We start from the raw sequence: 24,756 nt of genomic DNA on the forward strand, positions 1-24,756 counted from the left end.
TGCAGGAAGCACTGGGTGGAGTTGTAGAAGAAGTCTGCAGTGTAGATGGTAAAGAGGAACGGTGCCAGAACCGTTCCCTGTGGGGCCCCCATACTGAACTCTTATGAATTGCTCATGCATTTCATGCATGACTCCATGATCTGCTTTTTACCTGGATGGCCAATGATGCACTTCTGTCTCCTGCTGATAAAGGTGTTTATCACCCACCCCTAGCTCCTGAAACTGTCAGGAGTAGTGCAACATCACTATGTAGTACATGCTGTTTGGATCAAACAGTGTGTGATGTTGTTTAAGCTTAGCACAGGATATACCAAGAAACACGTTTCAGGTTATAGATGGAAATAGAGGAAACAGTTTGCTAGGAAGCCTGCTGAGTCTCTCTTACGCAGAACCCTGTCCACATCTTCTAAGATGTTTTTCTACACTGATAAGATAAGATAAGATAACTCTTTATTGTCATTGCACAGTCATACATAGTACAGTAGTACAATGAAATTGGAAAACTGTCCTACGTCGGCACTACATATAACACAACACGACACGATATGACACATCACAACGCAACAAACAACACAACACAGTATATTAACTTAGTATAAAAAAGAAGAATAAGTGTATTTGTATTGCACACTGTTATTATTGCACATTAATTATTATTGCACCTTGTTATAAATATAAATATTATTATTGTTATTGTTTTAAACATTGTTACCTCTGCCTTAAAAATTCCAGGGAGGTAGCCAGTCAGGTCAGCTATTTACATTGTGGGCTTTCATCAAATCTTTTAGAAATGGCATAATATGATTCACATCATGTATTATAAATGAAATCTTACATGTGCTGGTTGTCTCTTGAATATGATCTTTGACATGTCACTCTGCATGCATGTTATTGTGTGAGGATTCCTGGTGTAATCATCCAAACCAATTTCCTCTCATATGAGGGTGACAGATTAGGTATTCTCAGACCTCGAGAAAGTGGTGACACATCTGAATAATTTAACTTAAAGAATAACTTAAAAAACAATTCAAATAAATAATTAAAAGACCAAATTTACCACTGACATTCATGCCAGTGATGAGCGTATGTAAACTTCTGGCCACTACTGTCAGTATCCGAGCTCTGATACCAGGGGAAAGGACAAAACACATTCAATAAAAGGATAATAAAATAGAATACTCATATTTTTATCAGTGTAGAAATGAAAGTTTCCTTAAATATGACAGATGCTAGTTTTTAAAGTTCAGATTTGAATCATGAATTCTTCCGCAATATTTACAAGACTGAACGCACTCCACTGACTTTCCCTCAATGGACCGTGTTGCCTATAAGACGATTTAATTCTCTCTTCTTTTTTGCCTGTCCCGTTTGGTTCTTTAGCCATCAGAATTACTGTCGGAAGGCCAAGAAAGATGCCCAACGGATTTACTTTACCTAGTGGATCATCGCAGTCTTGCCATATTGGTCCATTTGATTGACCTTGGTTTTATTTTCAGTTGTTACAGACATGACTGGGAGAAAGAAAGAAAGAAAGAAAGAAAGAAAGAAAGAAAGAAAGAAAGAAAGAAAGAAAGAAAGAAAGAAAGAAAGAAAGAAAGGGAGGGAGGGAAAGAAAAACAGAGGGGAAGAGGGACAGTGAGAAATGGCACTTAAAAAAAATCACCTGGATCACCTGTTGAGAGAAGAATAAAAAGAGAAAACAAGCAAAAAAGAGAGCAACATAATAAACACAACACCATTGCAATAATCTAGCTAAGCATAAATAACAGTAAATACTAAATATTGAATTTTATTTTGCAAATGTCCAGGGTGCGAGGGGTCTTTGATGATGATGCTGGCTTTCTGCTGAAGTCTGCCAGTATAAATGTCTCTGAGGGGAGTTAGTATGGTGCCAATTGCCCACCCACGTGTTTTTTCCTCTTGTCCTCCGCGGTGCAGTAGTTGAAACAGAGTGCGCAGCAGTAAGTCAGAACGCTCTCGATGGTGGAGCGGTAGACGTTTCGAGAACCCTCTGACCTACTGCTGCACACTCTGGTTGCCATTTTTAGAAAAATAATAAGATGCAAGTTCAGGTTTCACTTCCTTGATAACCTATAATTCTCAACAGTTCCTGACAATTATGGCTTAACTTCTTCTTATCTGTTGCGTATATGGAAAGCAGTACCATTTGATCACTTCCTTTTTCTTCAAAACATCATCTCATAATAGTTATTTAGTTGCAAGTAATTGACTTTTGTTTCTGTGTGACTGTTATTTCATTGTTTTTTAAAGTATAATTGTATAAATGATCAAGACTAGCGCCTCAAGGTGCTTTATATTAACTCCTGGCTCCACCCGGAGCCTGCACCCATACCGCAACTGCCTAGAAAAAAAAACCTGAGTTAATATGAACTTCACATTTGCAAGCAACTGTGGGTCAGAAGAGTAATAAGGGATCTAGCACTGTTGCCATAATTTGCCCAAATCATGGATCATCCCATCTGTTTACGCAAAACTACTGTAACCAATGACTGTTCTTAAGTAATTTCACTTAGTTGTTTTTCTTTCTTGCTCATTGTGTCAGATGTTTAGTTACTCCTCGGCCTCCTTTAGCAGTAATGATATCTGTAACAAATGTAGCATATTTGCAGCGCTGGAGGCCAGGATTACTGAATTGGAGACTCGGCTTCGCACCCTTCATTCACCCGTAGCTAGCCAGGCCCCTGGAGCTGGTGCAGCCGAAGATAGCGTAGGCCCCGCTAGCTGTTCCCCGGCAGATCCCAAGCAGCTGGGGAAAGAGGGCGGCTGGGTCACGGTGAGGAGGAAGCATAGTCCTAAACAGAAGCCCCAGGTACACCACCAACCCGTTCATGTGTCTAACCGTTTTTCCCCACTCGGCGACACACCCGCCGGGGGTCAAACTCTGGTAATTGGCAATTCTGTTCTCAGACATGTGAAGCTAGAGACACCGGCAACCATAGTCAATTGTCTTCCAGGGGCCAGAGCAGGCGACATTGAAGGAAATTTAAAACTGCTGGCTAAGGGTAAACGTAAATTCAGTAAAATCATAATTCACGTCGGCAGTAATGACACCCGGTTACGCCAATCGGAGGTCACTAAAATCAATATTGAATCGGTGTGCAACTTTGCCAAAACAATGTCGGACTCTGTAGTTTTCTCTGGTCCCCTCCCCAATCAGACCAGGAGTGACATGTTTAGCCGCATGTTCTCCTTAAATTGCTGGCTGTCTGAGTGGTGTCCCAGAAACGATGTGGGCTTCATAGATAATTGGCAAACCTTCTGGAGGAAACCTGGTCTTGTTAGGAGAGACGGCATCCATCCCACTTTGGATGGAGCAGCTCTCATTTCTAGAAATATGGACAAATTTATTAAACCCCCCAAAATATGACTATCCAGAGTTGGGACCAGGAAGCAGAGTTGCAGTCTTACACGCCTCTCTGCAGCTTCTCTCCTCCTGCTACCCCCCCAAAAACCCATCTCCATAGAGACTGTGTCAGCTTCCAAAAAGACAAAAAACAAACTAAAAACCAGCAACAAACAACTTAAACATAAACAATTACAAAGAAAGAACAATACAGTATCCACATCTGAACCAAAGAGTATAACAGTGAAATGTGGATTATTAAATATTAGGTCTCTCTCCTCCAAGTCTCTGTTAGTACATGACTTAATAATTGATCAACAAATCGATTTACTCTGCCTTACAGAAACCTGGTTGCAGCAGGATGATTATGTTAGTTTAAATGAATCAACACCCCCGAGTCATTCTAACTACCAGAAACCTCGAAGCACAGGCCGAGGGGGCGGTGTGGCAGCAATTTTTCACACCAGCCTATTAATTAATGAAAGACCAAGACAGACTTTTAATTCATTTGAAAGCCTGATGCTTAGCCTCGTCCACCCCAGCTGTGAAACTCAGAAACCAGTCTTACTTGTTATCATCTATCGTCCACCTGGGCCTTACACAGAGTTTCTGTCTGATTTCTCAGACGTTATATCTAAATTAGTTCTGAGCTCAGATAAAATAATTATTGTGGGTGATTTTAACATCCATGTAGATGCTAAAAATGACAGCCTCAACATGGCATTTAATCTGTTATTAGACTCAATTGGCTTCTCTCAAAATGTAAAAGAACCCACCCACCACTTTAATCACACTCTAGATCTTGTTTTTAACATATGGCATAGAAACTGAACATTTAACAGTGTTTCCTGAAAACCCTCTCCTGTCTGATCATTTCCTGATAACATTTACATTTACAATAATTGATTACACAGCGGTGAAGAGTAGACTTTATCAAAGTAGATGTCTTTCTGAAAGTGCTGTAACTAAGTTTAAGAATACAGTGGGGCAAAAAAGTATTTAGTCAGCCACCGATTGTGCAAGTTCCCCCACCTAAAATGATGACAGAGGTCAGTAATTTGCACCAGAGGTACACTTCAACTGTGAGAGACAGAATGTGAAAAAAAAAAAATCCATGAATCCACATGGTAGGATTTGTAAAGAATTTATTCGTAAATCAGGGTGGAAAATAAGTATTTGGTCAATAACAAAAATACAACTCAATACTTTGTAACATAACCTTTGTTGGCAATAACAGAGGTCAAACGTTTACTATAGGTCTTTACCAGGTTTGCACACACAGTAGCTGGTATTTTGGCCCATTCCTCCATGCAGATCTTCTCGAGAGCAGTGATGTTTTGGGGCTGTCGCCGAGCAACACGGACTTTCAACTCCCGCCACAGATTTTCTATGGGGTTGAGGTCTGGAGACTGGCTAGGCCACTCCAGGACTTTCAAATGCTTCTTACGGAGCCACTCCTTTGTTGCCCGGGCGGTGTGTTTTGGATCATTGTCATGTTGGAAGACCCAGCCTCGTTTCATCTTCAAAGTTCTCACTGATGGAAGGAGGTTTTGGCTCAAAATCTCACGATACATGGCCCCATTCATTCTGTCCTTAACACGGATCAGTCGTCCTGTCCCCTTGGCAGAAAAACAGCCCCATAGCATGATGTTTCCACCCCCATGCTTCACAGTAGGTATGGTGTTCTTGGGATGCAACTCAGTATTCTTCTTCCTCCAAACACGACAACTTGAGTTTATACTAAAAAGTTCTACTTTGGTTTCATCTGACCACATGACATTCTCCCAATCCTCTGCTGTATCATCCATGTGCTCTCTGGCAAACTTCAGACGGGCCTGGACATGCACTGGCTTCAGCAGCGGAACACGTCTGGCACTGCGGGATTTGATTCCCTGCCGTTGTAGTGTGTTACTGATGGTGACCTTTGTTACTTTGGTCCCAGCTCTCTGCAGGTCATTCACCAGGTCCCCCCGTGTGGTTCTGGGATCTTTGCTCACCGTTCTCATGATCATTTTGACCCCACGGGATGAGATCTTGCGTGGAGCCCCAGATCGAGGGAGATTATCAGTGGTCTTGTATGTCTTCCATTTTCTGATGATTGCTCCCACAGTTGATTTTTTCACACCAAGCTGCTTGCCTATTGTAGATTCACTCTTCCCAGTCTGGTGCAGGTCTACAATACTTTTCCTGGTGTCCTTCGAAAGCTCTTTGGTCTTGGCCATGGCGGAGTTTGGAGTCTGACTGTTTGAGGCTGTGGACAGGTGTCTTTTATACAGATGATGAGTTCAAACAGGTGCCATTCATACAGGTAACGAGTGGGGGACAGAAAAGCTTCTTACAGAAGACGTTACAGGTCTGTGAGAGCCAGAGATTTTCCTTGTTTGAGGTGACCAAATACTTATTTTCCACCCTAATTTACGAATAAATTCTTTACAAATCCTACCATGTGAATTCATGGATTTTTTTTTCACATTCTGTCTCTCACAGTTGAAGTGTACCTCTGGTGCAAATTACTGACCTCTGTCATCATTTTAAGTGGGGGAACTTGCACAATCGGTGGCTGACTAAATACTTTTTTGCCCCACTGTATAATCCACCCACTGTTATCATCTCCAATGCCCTGTACCAACACAGAGCAGAGCAGCTATCTGAACGCTACCCCAACAGAGGTCGATTATCTTGTTAATAATTTCACCTCCTCACTACGTACGACTCTGAATACTGTAGCTCCTGTGAAAACTAAGGCCTCAAATCAGAAGTACCTGACTCCGTGGTATAATTCTCAAACACGTACCCTAAAGCAGATGATTCGTAATCTGGAGAGGAAATGGCGTGTCACAAATCTAGAGGATCATCATTTAGCCTGGAGAAATAGTTTGCTGCTTTATAAGAAAGCCCTCCGCAAAGCCAGAACATCTTACTATTCGTCACTGATTGAAGTAAATAAGAACAACCCCAGGTTTCTCTTCAGCTCTGTAGCCAGGCTGACAAAAAGTCAGAGCTCTTTTGAGCCAACCATCCCTTTAACGTTAACTAGTAATGACTTCATGAACTTCTTCACAAATATAATTTTTATCATTAGAGAAAAAATTACCAGTAATCATCCCACAGATGTAATATTATCTACAGCTACTCTTAGTACCATTGATGTTAAGTTAGACTCTTTTTCTCCAATTGATCTTTCTGAGTTAACTTCAATAATTACTTCCTCCAAACCATCAACCTGTCTTTTAGACCCCATTCCTACAAAACTGCTCAAAGAAGTCCTGCCATTAATTAATTCTTCGATCTTAAATATGATCAACCTATCTCTAATGATCGGCTATGTACCACAGGCCTTCAAGCTGGCTGTAGTTAAACCTTTACTCAAAAAGCATCTCTAGACCCAGCAGTCTTAGCTAATTATAGGCCAATCTCCAACCTTCCTTTCATATCAAACATCCTTGAAAGAGTAGTTGTCAAACAGCTAACAGATCATCTGCAGAGGAATGGTTTATTTGAAGAGTTTCAGTCAGGTTTCAGAGCTCAGCACAGCACAGAAACAGCTTTAGTGAAGGTTACAAATGATCTTCTTATGGCCTCTGACAGTGGACTCACAATATTAAGCCTTCACACTTAAAAATGACACTTTAATGATCAGCTCTGGGAACTGTCATAAGGTTCGAGGTTTCTTGTTGGTTTCATGAGCTAAAAACCAAATGTAACCTCTTGCTTCAGTGGTTTGGGTGCAGTGATTGTTGTCGGTCACATCATGACTTTACAGGTGATTGTGAAACATGAATGTTGCATGACAGCTAAGTGGAAACATCAGTCATCAGTTTTCATGGTTTGTACACACATAAACCAATACTCTGATTGGTTTGGACTGAACTGACTTTTTAGTAAAATGGGGCTGCAGACGTCATGTGATGGTATCTGAGAGGAAGTGAAACTTTTATAAACTTCTATGAAACTCCACAACAGAGTTTCTCTGGAGTGATCCCTTGTGCACAATATTTTCTGTGTGCTTTTGGTTTTGCTCGTGCCTCTAATGGCTGATTGTTAGATTCTTAGATTCAATTTAGACACCCTAGTCTTTATGCAATTGAAATACTAACTTCAAGTGATCAAATGAAATGAAAAGGCTTTCTTTCCAATATGGAATATGGTGTTGTAGAGCTTTTTACCCCACTTCACATTTTCACTTTAGGCTCGTTGATTCAGAACAGTACGTAATATGACAGATTTCAATTCAATTAAGCTTCACGGCACCTTATATTGTAAGGCAAAGACCCTTGGAAGGAAAACCAAAATCATATGGTGGCCCCTCTGTAAGCAGCACTTCAGCATAAAGTAAACAGACAAGATCAGATCTTCAACAGAAGCCATCTGCTTTTGTTGTTCCAAGTGAGGGGAAATAGAAGATAAAAAAGAAGAGCACATAGAGATAAGGAGGGCACAAACTATGAGAAGGCAACATTTTGTGGCACGCAGTAGCGCCGAATTGCTCTGTGCATCATGGGAAGTCCTCTAGCACAGGAAATTCGGGGGTAGCTCTACACTCTTTTATACTATACTATTTTCAGCAGTGCCGTCCTCTGCTCAACGGACATGGTAGCTTCATAGGGCTTTATAATTATTTTAGCTGCTGCTGTGTAGCTTTATCTATACAGATAAAATATTTTAAAAAAATGTGTTTCTAGATTGAAAAAGTAGTTCTAGATTGTTATTTTTTTAATCTGTAATATGTAATAATAATAATTTAATCTGTAATAATAATATTAAGTAATAAGTAACCAAAAATATCTACCATTTTCTGCCCACACCCACACAAGGGCAACTCCTCCTGAAGTTGCCCTTGTGTGCGTGTGTCCGGCCATATCTCCTGCCTTAGGTGCCACCTTTTTTTATTCAGCTGACTCCCATCAGCAATTAGAAGTACTTAAGGCCAGAAAAAGGTGAGCTCTAGTTCCAGAGAGCCATGCTGGTGTTTGCAGCTAGTGAGCTGTGTGTGGTGACTGGTTGCTCCTGCTCGATGGGGAGGAGTGTTTGGTGATTAATCCTTTTTTTACTTACTTTTCATTTACTGACCAACACCTGAGTTTTGTTTTGTTTCTTCAAATGGTGATAACAGCTTAACCGTCTCTTTTAGTTCAGTTATTAATAGAAGGATTACTAAAACTCTTTAACTTAACCATTTTGCCTCCATCTCTACTGGGTCTGCCCTGGTGGTCCTCCCAGTAGGTCTTGGAATTGGAAGTGCTAATTCTCATTTCTGCCACTTTCACACACAACACAAACGGCTCCAGTGCAAACTGAAGGTCACATGATGAAGCCAACAGAATCACATCATCTGCAAAGATCAAGGATAAAATCATTAGGCCACCAATCAGAATAGAAACAGAGTACTTTATTAATGGAAATTATGTTGGTTACACTTGCTTCAAGGCAGTAACAGTGACAGACTAAACTATTTAAACAATACATGTACAATGTTACAGATTTAACAACTTTAAGAAATAGAACTGATATATACAAATCACTCGATTAAAAATATCAACATTTAACAGAGGTGATTATAAATAAATATCATATTTATGCATGCATATCATATTGAGAAGAATATTACAGAGTAGATAAAAGCGTGTGAAAAAGGCTGTAACTATTGCAGTGTTTACAGTGTATTAGATGGAGGAGGTGTACAGTGAGATGGCCATGGCCAGGAAAGATGTCCTGTGCCGTTCAGTGGTGCTTTTTGGTAATCTCGGTCTCACTGAATGTGCTCTCTGACTAGCCAGCACATCATGGAGTGGGTGGGAGGTAATGTCCAGCTTTGTCCTTATCTTGGACAACATCTACCTGTTAGACACCACCCTAAATGAGTCCAGCTCCATCCCCACAACACTACTGGCTTTGCGGATCAGTTTATTTAGTCTGTTGGCATCAGCAACCCTTAACCTGCTGCCCCAGCATGCAACAGCATAGAGGATAGCACTTACCACAAAAGACTCATAGAAAATCCTGAGCATCGTCTGACAGATGTTGAAGGACCTCAGAAAATAGAGACAACTCTGGTCCTTCCTATAAAGTGGAGTGGTGTTTTTTAAAGTGCAATTTATTGTCTATGTATACTCTGAGGTATTCATAGTCCTCCACAATGGCCATATTGACCCCTGGATTGAAACAGGAGTCAAGGTTTTCCTGGTTTTCCTAAAGTCACAATCAATTCCTTGGTCTTTGCCACATTGACAAAGGAGTCAACCACAGCCCGGTACTATATCAGAGTGGGTAGTAATAATAGAGTGGATAGTAACAATAATAAACATCATCATTATCATCATAATCATAATAATACATTTTATTTATAAAGCACCTTCTAGTGTCGCATGCAGCTGTGGAGTTAGCAGAGGAAGGAACGTAAACAGCCACCAACATTACTTGGGTAAATTCCCTGGGCAAATAATACAGCCGGAGTCCAGCAGTGCACAGTTCAATGTCAGGACAGGAAATCCGTTCTTTGATTGATATGTGGGCAGGGTTGTTGTTGTTAACAAGAATGGCAAACCCCCTTGTTTCTGCTTACCGCTCGCGGCGCTGCAGATATCCTGTTCATAAAAAGATTTTCTGTTCATAAAAAACTATGAAAATTATGAACAGAATCATGACAAAGGGCAGCCCTGGCGGAGTCCAACACCCACCTGAAACAGGTCTAACTTACTTCCAGTGTTACGAACTGAGCTCTATTATTTATATTTTTATATTTGTACAAGGACCGAATGGTCTGTAAAAAGGGGCCAGACGCACCATTCTCCCGAATGGCCTTAATAAAACAACAACTGATAATTCTCTTTCATGTGACCATAGCAGCACAGTCTCCAGCAGACAACTCTCAAACTGATTCAATGCCTGTCATGTCACGTGGTTATATGCTGCCTGTGTGAATATTTCTATCATAACTCAGAACCACAACTTGTTACGTGATCTTTGAGATATTTTGGAAAAAGTAAACGTTGTCATGAATCACCTTCTCCAATGAGGTGTTATTCCTCCCTCTGCCAAGAACATAATGAACATTATTATTTATGAAGTACCAAGCATGATATTATTAACAGCCAAAATATAGTGAAAAAGTACATGTACATTCAAAAAGTACTTTAGTTGCAGTCCAGTGACCCCTGTCAAATAGATAAGAATGTTTATACGACCACATAGTGATAACTCATCAATGTGAGTAATTTATTCAGAATCCATTAAGAAATTCCATACCACATATGTGATAAACAATTTACTGAACTGTGAATTCTGCAAAGCTAAGCTTGAACATTCAAAGAATATTAATATAGATAGGGAAACGAGCATAATAGCTCTGTTGTAATGAAATCATCCTGCAGATGTAACTTTCCTGGTGTGCTCCTCAGTGATGCAGCTTCTAATATTACAGAATTTTATGCATCATTTATTTAAGACTTGAAATGGAGCTTTGCAAAAGTAATCTGTTTTCAGTTTTACATTTGTCAACTTTCTTAACTTCTACATGTTTAAATCTTTATTTCTATTTTTTTAATCTTTTCTATGAGGTGTCTTGGGTTTGGCTGGATTGTTGTCATCATATTTTGATTGTTCATCACAAATTGTTCATCAATTTTGAACAAACTGTGAATGTCTTTATTTTCTCGTGGACCAGTTAACCCACAAAACAGCGAAGCAGAGAATACTTTCTTTCCTACCATTACTTCAAATGATAAACCCGGAATACCACAAATCTCTTGCATCCAATACTTCTAATGTCTAAGGTAAGCTTAAAAAAACACTACTAACTGCATTTTTAGAATAAAACATTAACTGAATAGAAATGAAATACTATGTAAAGAGAAATACATCAGTAAGAATAGAGAAATAATATATAGTGCAGACCCGTAACCTTCAAAGATTTAATATTCAAAGATTTGCATCTTATTTTGTGTGCTGCAACCTGTAGAACTGGTGTGGCGCAAGCTCCTGTTTCACTTCCTCAGTAAGCTGTAAGTATCAGTATTTCTTGACCATGGTCCCCTGACCTTTTGTTTTCTACACATGAAAACTGTATGATTTAGAAATGTCCTCCTCTAGATGCCATCTAATGTCAGCCATTCAGTTACAGCACAAATATTTGTATTTGTTTCTAAGTTATTATTTTTTTTACAATACATAAATTATTAGAACTGTCTTCACAGACAGACTCTTAAATGGCTCTACTGTTTTTTCTACACAGTGTACCAGTCTCTATTCTCAGTTAATATTTCTGTGGAAATTTAGAGCAGAAGCTTAAAAGTATTTGATCATTGTGATAGCACTGAACAAAAAACAGCCTGATGTGAGTCATTTCCTCATCTGAGCTGTGAACCACAGATCTGTTGAAGCATGTGATATATGTAGATGTGAAACTCCCCCTCATTCAGCAAACGTCAACCAGACAGAAAAATATCCTCTCAACCTCTTACAGCAAATCTATATCTGTTGATGAGTGAGACGCAATGTGGATTACACTTTTTATCACAACAGCCCTCTGTTTTTCTATGTCCCGAGCTGGTGGTGAGTAAACCTACCATGTTATCACTCTTATGTTGAAAGGAGTATACTTGTGAAGTGAATAGCACACTAAATATCTCAAAGTTATGAATCCTTGAAAAAGTAAAATTACCCCAGATTCTTTGTTACCAATAGCTAGTAAGGACTCTAAGTCAACCAGTTTCACAAAACTCCCTACAAGTGTGCTGATTAAACACTTGTAAAAGAACATCTTGTCTCTCATGTGTCTCTGGAGTTAGATGCCACTTAGACGTTTAATCAGCTTCCAATCTTGTTTAAATGTATTCATTATGCTAATTTTGATCTTTCCATTCCTGTGTGTTTTACTTTGACAGACTTCTGTGAAAATGTTCTTGATGAATGCCGAAAAAGTGAATCATGGATAGGGTAATTCAACTTACTGTACATATCACATTCCTGTTTTTGAAAATGTATATAGTTAAATGTTAGATAAATGCTGTCAATACTGGCTAAAATGTTTTCATCTCTAAAGTGGCTGCTTTTCGGTGTTTTTACATGGCTTCATCATCAAATAATACTTGTTAGAGTGTTAGTATACAGCCTCTAACATATAAATCACACACTGATACTTGTATGCTGAGAGCAAGACCAGTCTTATCTGAGAGGACAGTGGGGAAATGAGTCACAGATCTATAAACTAGAGCAGGCGTGGGAAACTCCAGGCCTCGAGGGCCGGCGTCCTGCAGGTTTTAGATGTGTCCTTGAACCAACACAGCTGATTTAAATGGCTAAATTAGCTCCTCAACGTGTCCTGAAGTTCTCCAGAGGCCTGGCAAGGAACTAATCATGTGATTCAGGTGTGTTGACCCAAGGTGAGATCTAAAACTTGCGTTACACCGGCCCTCGAGGCCTGGAGTTGCCCACCCCTGAACTAGAGGAACACAGTGTAACACTTTGGAGTAAACATAATTTTGTATTATTGTTTAAGTGTATTGTGTAAGCTGGTGTTTGTTAAACTTAATACAGACTTGATTCATCTAGAAACATTATTTAAATGACAATTCTAACATTTTAGCTGATGCTCATGTTTCTTGATTTAAAGAGCTCAGACGTAGGCAGAAGTGCTGGAGATGGCGTAAATCATAAGACTGCGAACCTCTGTGTCCTCTTTCTCTCACTGTTGACTTTTGTCTGTACTTGTCTTTTTTACTGTACTTTTTATATTGGTTTTTTATTTTTATTTTTGCCTTGTGTTAGCTGCTTTGACAGATTTAGGCAGCTAAAAGTTTTGAGTTAGGTTTAGTAAAAAAATGTGGACTGGGTTAAAATACCACAACTTATGCCTTGTCTTATCATTTCTGCAGCTCATGCATCAAAGAACCAACTGCAGTAACACTGCGGTCTCTGGCATGGCAGCAGCTTTGTCTGAATTTCTCACATTGTTTTCCTGTGAAAGACAACATCATAGTATTTAAAAATGTTCTATGTACCAATGTCTTCATTTAAATATATTTATGTTTATCAAACTATGAGGTTCTTATGTATTAGTAATGGTTAGATGTACGAATCAAGATTAGTTGGTAAAAAATGTAGTTTAGTCACTAGTTTGGGTTAAAATAAGCCTGTTTACTTTGAAAACTAACCGGTTAGACAGTACATTCAAATGTTACGCTGAGGGCTCAAGGTTAAATGTTTATTTTAAACAGGAGTTTATAATCGTTGATGCCAAAGGTAGCAGTATCATATTTTGAAATGCCAAAAGACTTAACAAAGCTGTAGAATTTGATATATGATAATATGAACATTATTATTAAATTATTGTCAGAAATTCAAATTAAAGCAGTAAAAGAGATTTTATTTTTGTTCAACTCAAGTTCTTGCAGTTTCATTTTTTCTCCTTTAAATGTATATCCATGAACAAATGAAGTAATCAAATAGCAGAGAAAGGTCCAATAATTGATCTTACTTCTCATCTCTTTGCATTAGTTTGTCTTTTTTATCCTCAGTTATATCCCTGTTTGCATGGTTATATATCTGAACTATGTTAAATATCTGTTGGTAGTTGTTATGAGGACAAAATTATGACCTGCGAGCCAAGAGGCCGCTCCATGACAGGCATCAAACAACTCAAAGTAAACTCGCTTCAAGAGGTGAGGTCATTTGGAGCTGAAGTGCTTTTTAGAAGTGAAAAAGTTACTTTTGATCTGAATTTCCGTATTCTTGTATTAATGAACTCTAATTACTGACAATCAACACATTTTTTAAAGTTATGTTTTCGTGTATGCTTTTTAGGTTGATGTGAGACCTACATTTGAACATAGAGTTCAGATCCCATCATCAGCTCTACAAGAAAGCATAGGAAATGTGTCTGAGGTGGATGTCCTGGTGGTGGCCTCTGTAATTAACAGCAGTTATTTTAAGGTTGGTAACGCTAAAAGCAACAGAAAACAAACCTTAATTATTTATCCACAGGAGGTTCAACATTTTCTAATGCTGATGCGTCTTGCATTCCTCCAGCAGAGTCTCTTCACACTCAGCTGTTGCTTATTATGAAATCTGATTAAAAGTTGCTCCTTTAATAAGATGTCCAATTACGTTTCACTGAGGGCCACAATGAGAAGTGTTTGCTTTAATTTGATCTAAAATTAAAGTTTGTCTGATATATCTTACAAATTCCTCAACCAGTCTACAAACAAAGTTAACCTTTATTTCAGTAATGCAATGCATTCTGACTACAGTTCTATAAAAAGCCTGCCATACAGCCAACTCACAACAACATGCTTCACAAGCATGAATCCGAAAGCTTCTGGAGCATTTAGTTTTGTCCATCAACATAATTCTAAAAATCTTACAGAGCCTGTTTCACAGGCCTGAACATAACAATGCAATTTGTCTTTACAGCTCTATCTCTTTGAGATTGAACCTGAAGAAGTGTTCTGGGTTGTATTTTCATTAATGGCTCAGCTCTCTACCATGAATGTTTCACATGGGTCTAATCAAAGTCTGGACTTAAGATATCCTGCTTGAGATATTTAAACACAACTATATACAAACCATTCATCTTCAAAAATCCTTGTTTGACTGAATTAAAACAATTCTGCAAAGTAGACTGGTGTCACGGCTAATGGAAGGTATGGACTCAAGTGTGGCGCTCTGGATGCAAAGCAGACAGTGCGTTTATTTACAGTGCTCAAATACAGTCTTAAACAAGAAAGAAGTGCGATTCTCCAAAGGTGATTTTCTCCCAATTCCCGAAGGTGGTGCAGGTGAGTCTCTTCAATGAAAATCTGTGTGTGCTTCTCCTCCTGAGTGATAAAGGGAGGGAGGGAGACACACACACACTCACACACAAGCAGGTCGTCCGGGGAGGACCGTCTGACTGTGAAAACTAGGACAAATTCCTCCACAGTTATGTAAAAAAATTGTTGACAGTTATTGCAAAATAATAATAATAATAATAATAATAATAATAAAAATAAAAAACTTTATTTATAAAGCACACTGAAAACCAAGGGTATACCAAGGTGCTTAAAAAGTAACATAGAGAATAAAAGAAAGATAATAGAAATAGAAATAGCAAGTACTAAGTATGCAAGCAGATAACTGTCACTGATACATAGAAGAAGAAGCAGATACACAACAAACAAGGAATTAAATGAGCATAAAAGTGCATAATGTAAAATCATAAGTGAAATGTTAACTAGAGAGAAAGGCAAGATTGAATAAGTGGGTTTTTAGTCGTGATTTAAACAGTGCAATAGAATCAGAGGCGCGGAGGTCGAGAGGGAGGGTATTCCACAGTACCGGGGCAGCCAGAGCAAACGCACGGTCACCCCGAGACTCAGCACTAATTTACTAATAGTTTTGAACGTAAGAAGTAATAATTTAAATTGAATACGGTACTTTATGGGCAGCCCGTGCAAGCCGGCTAGAACAGGTGTAATAGAGCAGAATTTCCTTGTACCAGTCAGAAGGTGAGCTGCCGCATAGAGATTAGGCGCAGTTGGTGGAAGCTATATCTCACTACAGCAGACACTTGCTTCTTACTGAGTTTGAACGAGCTATCCAGCAGTACACCCAAGTTACAAATATACCAAAATGCAAAAATTTTTTCATAACACTGTACTTGTGGCACTTCAAACTGCAGCTGCAACTAGCCAACATTTTCAAAAAAAATCTTAAAGTGATGTGGAAATTAGTGGTGCAACGGATCATGGTTGATCCGTAACCCAAACCGATCCCACTCCACGGTTCGGCACGCACGTGATCCGAAAAAGAAGGAAAAAAAGGATGTGTATGGTGCGCGTGGTCAGTCTGTCAAGCGATAGTTATGGCCAGCGTTAGCGGTCCAAGTGGAGGAGCAGAGGAGTTTACGGCATTTAAGCAGCCCTTTGCTGCCCAGTCTGACCGGGCTAAAGCTATTACAAAAGCTACTGGGGTGTTTAGCTGCAGACATTCTGCAAAATAAGGGGTTTAAACTATGATGAACGTGCTTGAGCCACGCTATGATATCCTGTTGCACGTCCACTTCAGTGACAAGATTGTACCCAGGCACGTATGAGCAGGAAAAGTTTAAAGTTATGGCTGAACTGTCCCAGGCATCTTCTGTTGCCCAACTACAAATGGGTGGACCTCCAGGGCAACGGAAAGCTGTGTGACCGTGACCGCTCATTATATCACAGCGGAGTGGTAGATACAAAGCCCTGTACTGCCCTATATTGCACCTTAATTAGTTTTTATACAATTGCATGGAATGAGTCTTGAGTTGAATGTTTTAATAGCCAAAAAATAATTAAATAAGTTAATAAGTAAATGTTAAAATTTTGTCTTTTTTTTCTTTCTTTTTTTTGCTGATCTGAAAATTTATCCGATCTGTGACTTAAAACCGTGAGCCGATCTGAACCTTGAGATTTTTAATCCGTTGCACCACTAGTGGAAATGTAACTACAAGACGTCTGCTAGGAATAAAGTTAAAAAAATTTTCCAATTAATCTCACCCTAACATGAATGTTATGTATCATCCTTCTTTCAGCTGAGTCCTCCCGAAAAAAGCAGGAGACTTCTTGGGGGTCTGGAAGTATTTAGGTACTCAGTCATATGTGTGCGGGCAGGAAACCGTGCAGTCAAGAATCTCTCACAACCCATCACGTTAACCTTCAAACACAACAAAGAGGTAAAAAGACAAAAGTGTTGGACAAACATCTGAAATAGAAAATGTAACAACCTGTTTACCGTTAATTTTGATTCCAGGTTGAAAGTGGAACGTGTGTATTTTGGAAGGAAACATCAGCAAAGGATGGAACAGGTAATTTGGAGATGTCAACCTTCAGTTAGTTTGTTTCTAAATAAAATGACTCAGCTACTCAGAATGTTTCCTTTATAGGTTACTGGAGCAATGAAGGCTGTGACACAAATTACACGGCACATGAATTTATTTGCAGCTGCAAACGTCAGAGGTTCTTTGCTTTGCTTGTGGTGAGCTGAAAATCTCTTCCTACGTATCATAAAAGCCTTTGGCAAACACCATGTTTATCTAATAAATGTTTAACAACTGTTACTGTTGATAAACAATTTAAATTAAGGAGCTGTTTCAAATGTATGCTGTACTCTTACTGTGTAAGAACACAACAACAGACAGAGGGAAACACAGAGCTTAACCTGACAAAACGAGACAGGGAGGAAGCAAAACTGGAAACACTGAGCATGGGAGGCGAGACTATCACAGCAAAACGGGAAACAAGAGACATACACAAAGACGCGGACTTAGCACTGTGACCTGGAGACATGACTTACTAGGGAACTAGAAACATGAGACAAAAGTAACTAACCATGGAACACAGAGAAGGCACAGTAGAAGAAAACTAAAGACTAGGAATGATAAATATAACACAAGCAGAAAACCATAAAGAGAACCAAAATTGTGTAAAACATCAAATCAAAGAAAATAACTACAAAAACACAAAACACTTGGTCACAGACCCAGTACGGTAACAAGCACACCTGCCACTCTAAGACACACACACTTAATTTTAAGCTTTGCCAGCACATGGATGACTTCTACAATAATTCACTCATCATATAATTGTGATGAAGGGTGAACCAACCAACACAGTCCCAAGCATTTATTGTTCCGACATGTAAACATCTCGCCATTTTAACATGGGAATGGGGAAATTTAGGTATAGATGCTCCTGTACAGATGTCCATCAAACACGTGAATGTAAATTACATTTCAAAACAACAACTTCATCTTTTTATGTTGCAGAATCCAGGAATATCGGTGACAAAAGCTGATGCCGACAAGCTAAACTACATCACTTACATTGGATCAGGACTCTCCGCCCCCTTCGCACTGATCAGTTTGTTCATCTATATTTATCTACAGTGAGTAGATGTCATATTATTCACATTTAAAACTTTATAGTTTTCAGTTCCCAATTGTGATCAAATAAGAAATTGGAGAAAATAAACAATTTGCAAGTTTATCCACAGTTCCACTTCAGCAGTACATATCCTGATGTACATATCCAGAGTGAACTGCTTTGTCTCACACTGTGAAGTTCCACAGTATTCAGTTGAACAGAGGTAGTATGCTTTATGGTATTTTAGTCAAAGAGATGAAAAATATGTTTTTAAAAACATATTATTATTGGATTTATTTAATCAAAAAGTGTTTTCATTCTAAAGTCAAACCACTGTAACAAAGTCACAGATAGAATCAAAACCACAATCAGAATTTATTAATCCCAGAGGGAAATTGAGTTGTCATAGCAGCAAATATGCAACAAACATCAAGCACTCATATAAAATGAAGTGTAGAGATTGAGATACTGAAAGATAAATATTAAGATAAATATAGAGGTATCAATATAAATAAATATATATACATTTAAAAGGGACACACATATGTGTGTGTGTGTGTGTGTGTAACACGCCCCTAGTGAGAGGGCAGCCAACAGATTATATCTGGTCCTGAAAAAAAACAGGTAACTGATGAGATGGACGACAGGTAGTTTGTTTTCCTCTCTCGCTTCTGTCAGATCTTTAATTATACACATTCATGTGTTCAAAATCGGTTACAAATCGTCTGAATCTCTTTATCTCACATTCCCAAAATCAGAATAAACTTAATGATAATATAAATAATATAAACCAAAATATAAACAGCCATATCGCTTGTTTGTTACTCAGAGCTACAAATCACACTCTTTTTACCCACACATAGTTTAATAAAACAAACATTCCTGCACTGTACCATATACTAGTGGCTTATCTGTGTAGTCAAAATCTCCACATCAACATTGCAGAGTGACCAGAGTTGTTATTTCTCTAACTTTAGTCAGTTACAGTGGCAGCACATCAAACTGTCTCTGTGAATTCACTAACTCAAATATACGGGAGCGGTGTTGTACTTTTGAGGGAGACTTAAGTTTAAAAAAAGACAAAGCCGAAGGCTACACGCAACTCCAGCATGCGCGAGCTAAGCTAGCTCCTCCTGTCTTAACCATAACAGATTTCAAAGACCAAGACAAATACAGATCCCACCGAGACAAACTAATCGTCAGGTTTTACTTTTACTTGGCATGTTAATTACGTGGACCACATTAAATTTTTCAGTTCAATTAAATTTTATTTAAATAGCGCCAAATCACAAGTGCAGTCGTCTCAAGGTGCTTAATATTGTACAGTAGATCGTACAATAATAGATACAGAGAAAAACCCAACAATCATATGAGCCCCTATGAGCAAGCACTTTGGCGACAGTGGGAAGGAAAAACTCCCTTTTAACAGGAAGAAACCTCCGGCAGAACCAGGCTCAGAGAGGGGCGGGGCCATCTGCTGCAACCGGTTGGGGTGAGAGAAGGAAGACAGGATAAAGACATGCTGTGGAAGAGAGCCAGAGATTAATAACAAGTATGATTCAGAGCAGAGAGGTCTATTAACACATAGTGAGTGGGAAAGTGACTGAAAAAGAAACACTCAATGCATCATGGGAATCCCCCGGCAGCCTGCATCTATTGCAGCATAACTAAGGGAGGATTCAGGGTCACCTGATCCAGCCCTAACTATATGCTTTAGCAAAAAAGAAAGTTTGAAGTCTAATCTTAAAAGTAGAGATAGTGTCTGTCTCCTGAATCCAAACTGGAAGCTGGTTCCACAGAAGAGGGGCCTGAAAACTGAAGGCTCTCCCTCCCTTTCTACTTTTAAATACTCTAGGAACAACAAGTAGGCCTGCAGTATGAGAGCGGAGTGCTCTAATGGGGTGAAATGGTACTACAAGGTATTTAAAATAAGATGGGGCCTGATTATTTAGGACCTTGTATGTGAGGAGCAGGATTTTGAATTTAATTCTGGATTTAACAGGAAGCCAATGAAGGGAAGCCAAAACAGGAGAAATATTCTCTCTCTTTCTAGTCCCTGTCAGGACTCTTACTGCAGCATTTTGGTTAACTGAAGGCTTGTCAGCGAGTTTTTAGGACAATAAGGCCACAGTAAGGAATAAGGTCCACATGTGGCCTTATTACTTACTAAACTGAATAAAATAATTAAATGATGAGACGGCCTCTGCTAGATCTGATGAAGAGCAGTAGCATTACACTAAACCATCTCACTAGGGCGGAGGTGCCCCCTTGTGGTGCAACTTGGGATCTCAGAACATGTTGGCTCTCCAACAAAAATCACAAAATTAAGGCCCTTGTGTAACAAAACTACACCTGAAAACAATGTACAAAAATTAAATCACATAATATGGCCATACACATTATAGTGTTCCTTGTGCAAATATATGTCATGGAAGAATGAAGTTATGTTGTGAAAGATCAGATATATTTCACAAGTATAACCAGTTTAGTTATGCTGTGACAAAGTCGGTGGAACACAAAACCAGTTCGTCATAACTGATCACATTTCTTCTGAAAGTCTAGCAGCCCACAGTCATGGGGGAAAAATGTTTAATAAATTGATCATTATCAAGCTGTGGGTATTAATCTGCTTATATTTGCCATTCGATGGGAGAGAGCAGCTCAGTGTGGTTTGTGGCAAAAACCTCTAAGGACACAAATTCTGTGAGACCCTACTGTGCTGCTTATGAACTAAAGGGTAAAACTTTTACTACAGATATTTTTACTAAGTTTCGTCAGGGTCGCCTATTTAAAGAAATGTCTCTATATCTGAGCATTTATAACAGTTTCCTCTAACAGTTGTCTCTGCAAAGACTGATGAGCGTGTGAGGTTGCAGAGATTGCGTCACAAAAGCTCAGTTGCTGCTTACATTTTGGGAACTATTTTTTTTCAACATGTTGATACTGGTATAAACAAAATGTAGTCACTTCCCCAGAGACATCTTCTGTCAAGTAGCCTCAAAGAAACACTGCTACGAGGGCCTGGAAATGCCATAAAAAAAACCCTGAACATTAAGAAAACAAACTCAATAATATTAATGGTAGAAAAAAAAACATGTGATTGTGAATGAAATTTGTAAAGTAATTAATTAAAGAAATGTTGTGTACATTAATATATCTGCCTGAGAGTGATTTTGTCATGTTTGTCTTTGTAATTTGTTTGTTTAATGAATTTGTTGATTTTCCCATTTCAGTTCAACCCATATTCTGTTACATTTCTAACATTATATGATGCAAATGAGGCGACTGCTACTCATAGTGTGGTATTAAGTGAACTTTGTGGCTACATCTAGTTAAGAGACCATTAGAGAAGTGAGGCTACAGCCTCATGGCCTTTCTTACATATAGTTTTATCTGCTGCATTAGTGTGGAGTTATTACCATCATCTCACATCTAAAAAGGCAAGATAATATCCACTATCTCCACAGTTGGCAACAAGAGAATAATTTTGTTTCTCTTGTAGTCGGCGGTATCCTGAGAAATCCATAAGTCTGCACATGCAGCTAACAGTGGCGATGTTCTGCCTCCATCTCACCTTCCTGCTGTCCAGCCTCCTGGCCCAACTACTGAAGGAAAAAGAGGACGGCTCATCTTGCCTGGTACTGGGTCTGGTTTTACACTGGTCCCTGCTGGCCACCCTGACCTGGAGTGCTCTGGAGGGGTTCCACCTCTACCTTCTGCTCATCCGGGTCTTCAACATCTATGTGAGGAGGTACCTGCTCAAACTCAGCCTGATTGGATGGGGTGAGTGTCGTTTAGGTGGGACGCTGCTCTGCAATACACTGTCACAAATGTTTAAATGAAAGTGGATTGTGTTGAAGTGTTGCAGCAGCATTGAGAAGTAGAGAAACAGTGATAATAATGCCTCACGCTGTCCTAAAGAACATTCAGCTGACATTAATTCTGTCTTCCATGTTTGCAGGTTTTCCTACACTGGTTGCAGCTGTTTGTGGGATTTCACGTGTTTATGGCAAATACACTCTGAAATACAGCAACAGCAATTTAACACAACACATGTAAGAAACTATCTTTGATATCACTTAATATTAGAGTGAGCCAGGAGATTTTATTTCTAAGCAAACCCATTTTTTATGTCTTTAATAATGAGCAGGTGCTGGATGAGCAACGAGTCTGAACAAAAGCTCCTCGTAGTCAGCTACATCACTACCGTGGCTTTTCCTTTCTTCGTGGTTGTGTTCAATGCCTGCATGCTGGGGCTGGTGGTGTTTAAGATTTGGGAACTAAGAAGGGGTGATAGAAGCTTTGGAAGCAGCAGTGACTGGAAGAAGATAAACAAAGAGAGAAAGAAGAGGTTATGGAAGGACTGTGTCACAGTGCTGGGCCTCAGCTGTGTGCTTGGGTTACCTTGGGGGTTAGCCAGCACTACATACGTTTCACTCGCTGGGATCTACGTATTCACCGTATTGAACTCCCTTCAAGGTTAGTATGTGATCATCATGTCAAGGATTAACTGGACTTTGATCATTTAATAGAAGAACTGACAAACTATGTCTCTCTCTTCACAGGTCTATTTATTTTCCTGTGGTCTGTGGCGATGGCCTGGTCAAAATCTCAACCTGAAAATAACTCATCAATCAGAGACTCTTCCTCTCAGAAAATGATGACTACTAGTTTCAACAGCAGAAACTGAAAAGACTAATGCATTATCCATGACCTATATTAGGTGTTGTGCTTCTATTGATATATATTTCAGTATAACTAACAATTAAAAATATATACACATTTAGATGTGTTATTTCTTCCTTTTTGTGCAAATACTATGTAGAAATTTTGAAGAAAATTCTTGTGATTTTCTGTTTCCTCTTTCAAGCAAATATCAATAACTTGACTGTAATGAGTGGCTCTTTGAGTTGACTTCCTATCAGTTGGAAGCAGTGCAGTTATTCTACTCTGACCTCTGGCAACAACAAGGCATTTTCTTCCAGAGAACTGATGCTCTCTGGATATTTTTTCCAGCTTATTCTCTGGAAACTGCAGAGAACTTAGTGTTGGAAAATGCCAGTAGATCACCAGTTTCTGAAATACTCAGGCACCAATGAGCACACCATGCTCACACCTCCGTTCTGTTTCTGAGTTTAATCATGAGCACATCATCTTCACTATTCCTTCATGCCAATATGCATTGAGTTTGTTTGTGTGTTTTGCTTTTTAGTGACTAGTGAGTGTAGTATTTTTTTTTACTGTTTTTAGAGATTCCGTGCTAATAAGAGACAATAAAAATGACATTTTGAAGAAACAAATAACATTTCCATGTATTACATTGTATACTAGATGACCTAATAGTGTGGTCAGGGAGTGTATGTTGTTTGTGATTCCACAGAGACTCTGACAGGCTAACACTAGCAATACTTGGACAACTCACAACCTAACAGGATAAGCATGACATTGCTAAAGCATCACCCTTTGAGGTCCTTCTGATAAATTGCTCCTAATGCTATACCTACTTATAACTAGTTATTATTTATAGCAACATTCAGGTTAAAGAAAAAATGAACTACAGTACTCTCTGAATGATCAATATTCATTAAGAGTATTTTAAAATACCTTCTTTCTTAATCTTGCCAATTCTTCCCTGATATTGATAAAGTAAATCTTTAAAATGTTGACAAATTTTGAAAATTTTTGACAACAATTTTCTTATAAAATAGTATTTACTTTATTTACTGTTACAGTTATGTGTTAGGTTTTCCACAGCTTAACATTTACTTTACAGCAGTCTTCAAAAGGGGAACAGAGCGGAAGAACTCCTAAAACGCAGTACTCGGTAAGAGACAAGGCTGTTAATAATCATCTCCAACATCATGACCTGACATTAGAAGTTTAAACAGGTGGCAGCAATACCACAGGAGACACTCTTCCTCTTTTTTATGCATTACTCTTATGAATTGCTCATGCATTTCATGCATGTCTCCGTGCTCTGCTTTTTACCTGGATGGCCCTTGATGCACTTCTGTCTCCTCCTGATAAAGGTGTTTATCACCCACCCCTAGCTCCTGAAACTGCCTGGTGTAGCGCAACATCACTGAGTATATACTACATGCTGTTTGGATCAAACCGTGTGTGACGCTGTTTAAGCTTAGCACAGGATATACCAAGAAACGCGTTTCAGGTGATGTTTTTCTACACTGATTGTATGATTAAGGGACACTATTATCAGTGCTTGCTTTCTTGATCTTTGACATGTTACTCTGTATCAGAATCAGAAATACTTTATTAAGCCTGAAGGAAATCATGGGTTACAGCAGGCAGCATGCTGGTTGGCACTTGCGCACTCACAAAGGAACGCTCCGACAAAAACACACAATGTCTGACCTCCATCTTCGAGATAAGTGTTCAAAGGCGCTTGGAATCCAGGATGGGGGACGTGGGATGGGGACGAAGAGTCTAAACAGAGTCTGTTATCAGGGAGAGAGTTTTTTGTTCCGTGCTGCGTTCGATGAGCACATTTTGAGAATTCACGAC

At 39.0% G+C, this 24,756-nt stretch overlaps 1 protein-coding gene across 7 annotated transcripts; it reads left to right on the plus strand.

Annotated features, from left to right (window-relative positions):
- The first annotated feature begins 8,286 nt into the window (after window positions 1–8,286).
- Window positions 8,287–23,518, plus strand: LOC101487695 (adhesion G protein-coupled receptor G3). Of its 7 annotated transcripts, XM_004539821.3 has the most exons (14): window positions 8,287–8,395; window positions 11,028–11,136; window positions 11,322–11,364; window positions 12,247–12,298; window positions 13,935–14,022; window positions 14,165–14,293; window positions 16,905–17,045; window positions 17,123–17,177; window positions 17,256–17,347; window positions 18,138–18,256; window positions 21,737–22,017; window positions 22,196–22,289; window positions 22,385–22,713; window positions 22,800–23,518. In XM_004539821.3, exons 2-14 carry the CDS (start codon window positions 11,128–11,130, stop codon window positions 22,922–22,924), a joined length of 1,557 nt encoding a protein of 518 aa, XP_004539878.3. In that variant the 5' UTR covers window positions 8,287–8,395; window positions 11,028–11,127; the 3' UTR covers window positions 22,925–23,518. The 7 variants fall into 7 exon arrangements, with proteins under 7 accessions (XP_004539878.3, XP_004539879.3, XP_076744955.1 ...); XM_004539822.3 differs by lacking the exon at window positions 11,322–11,364; XM_012920874.4 differs by lacking the exons at window positions 8,287–8,395; window positions 11,028–11,136; window positions 11,322–11,364 and adding an exon at window positions 11,782–11,914.
- The last annotated feature ends 1,238 nt before the right edge of the window (window positions 23,519–24,756 follow it).

This window comes from Maylandia zebra, linkage group LG1 (genome assembly GCF_041146795.1).
Source record: "Maylandia zebra isolate NMK-2024a linkage group LG1, Mzebra_GT3a, whole genome shotgun sequence".
Taxonomy (NCBI): Eukaryota; Metazoa; Chordata; class Actinopteri; order Cichliformes; family Cichlidae; genus Maylandia; species Maylandia zebra.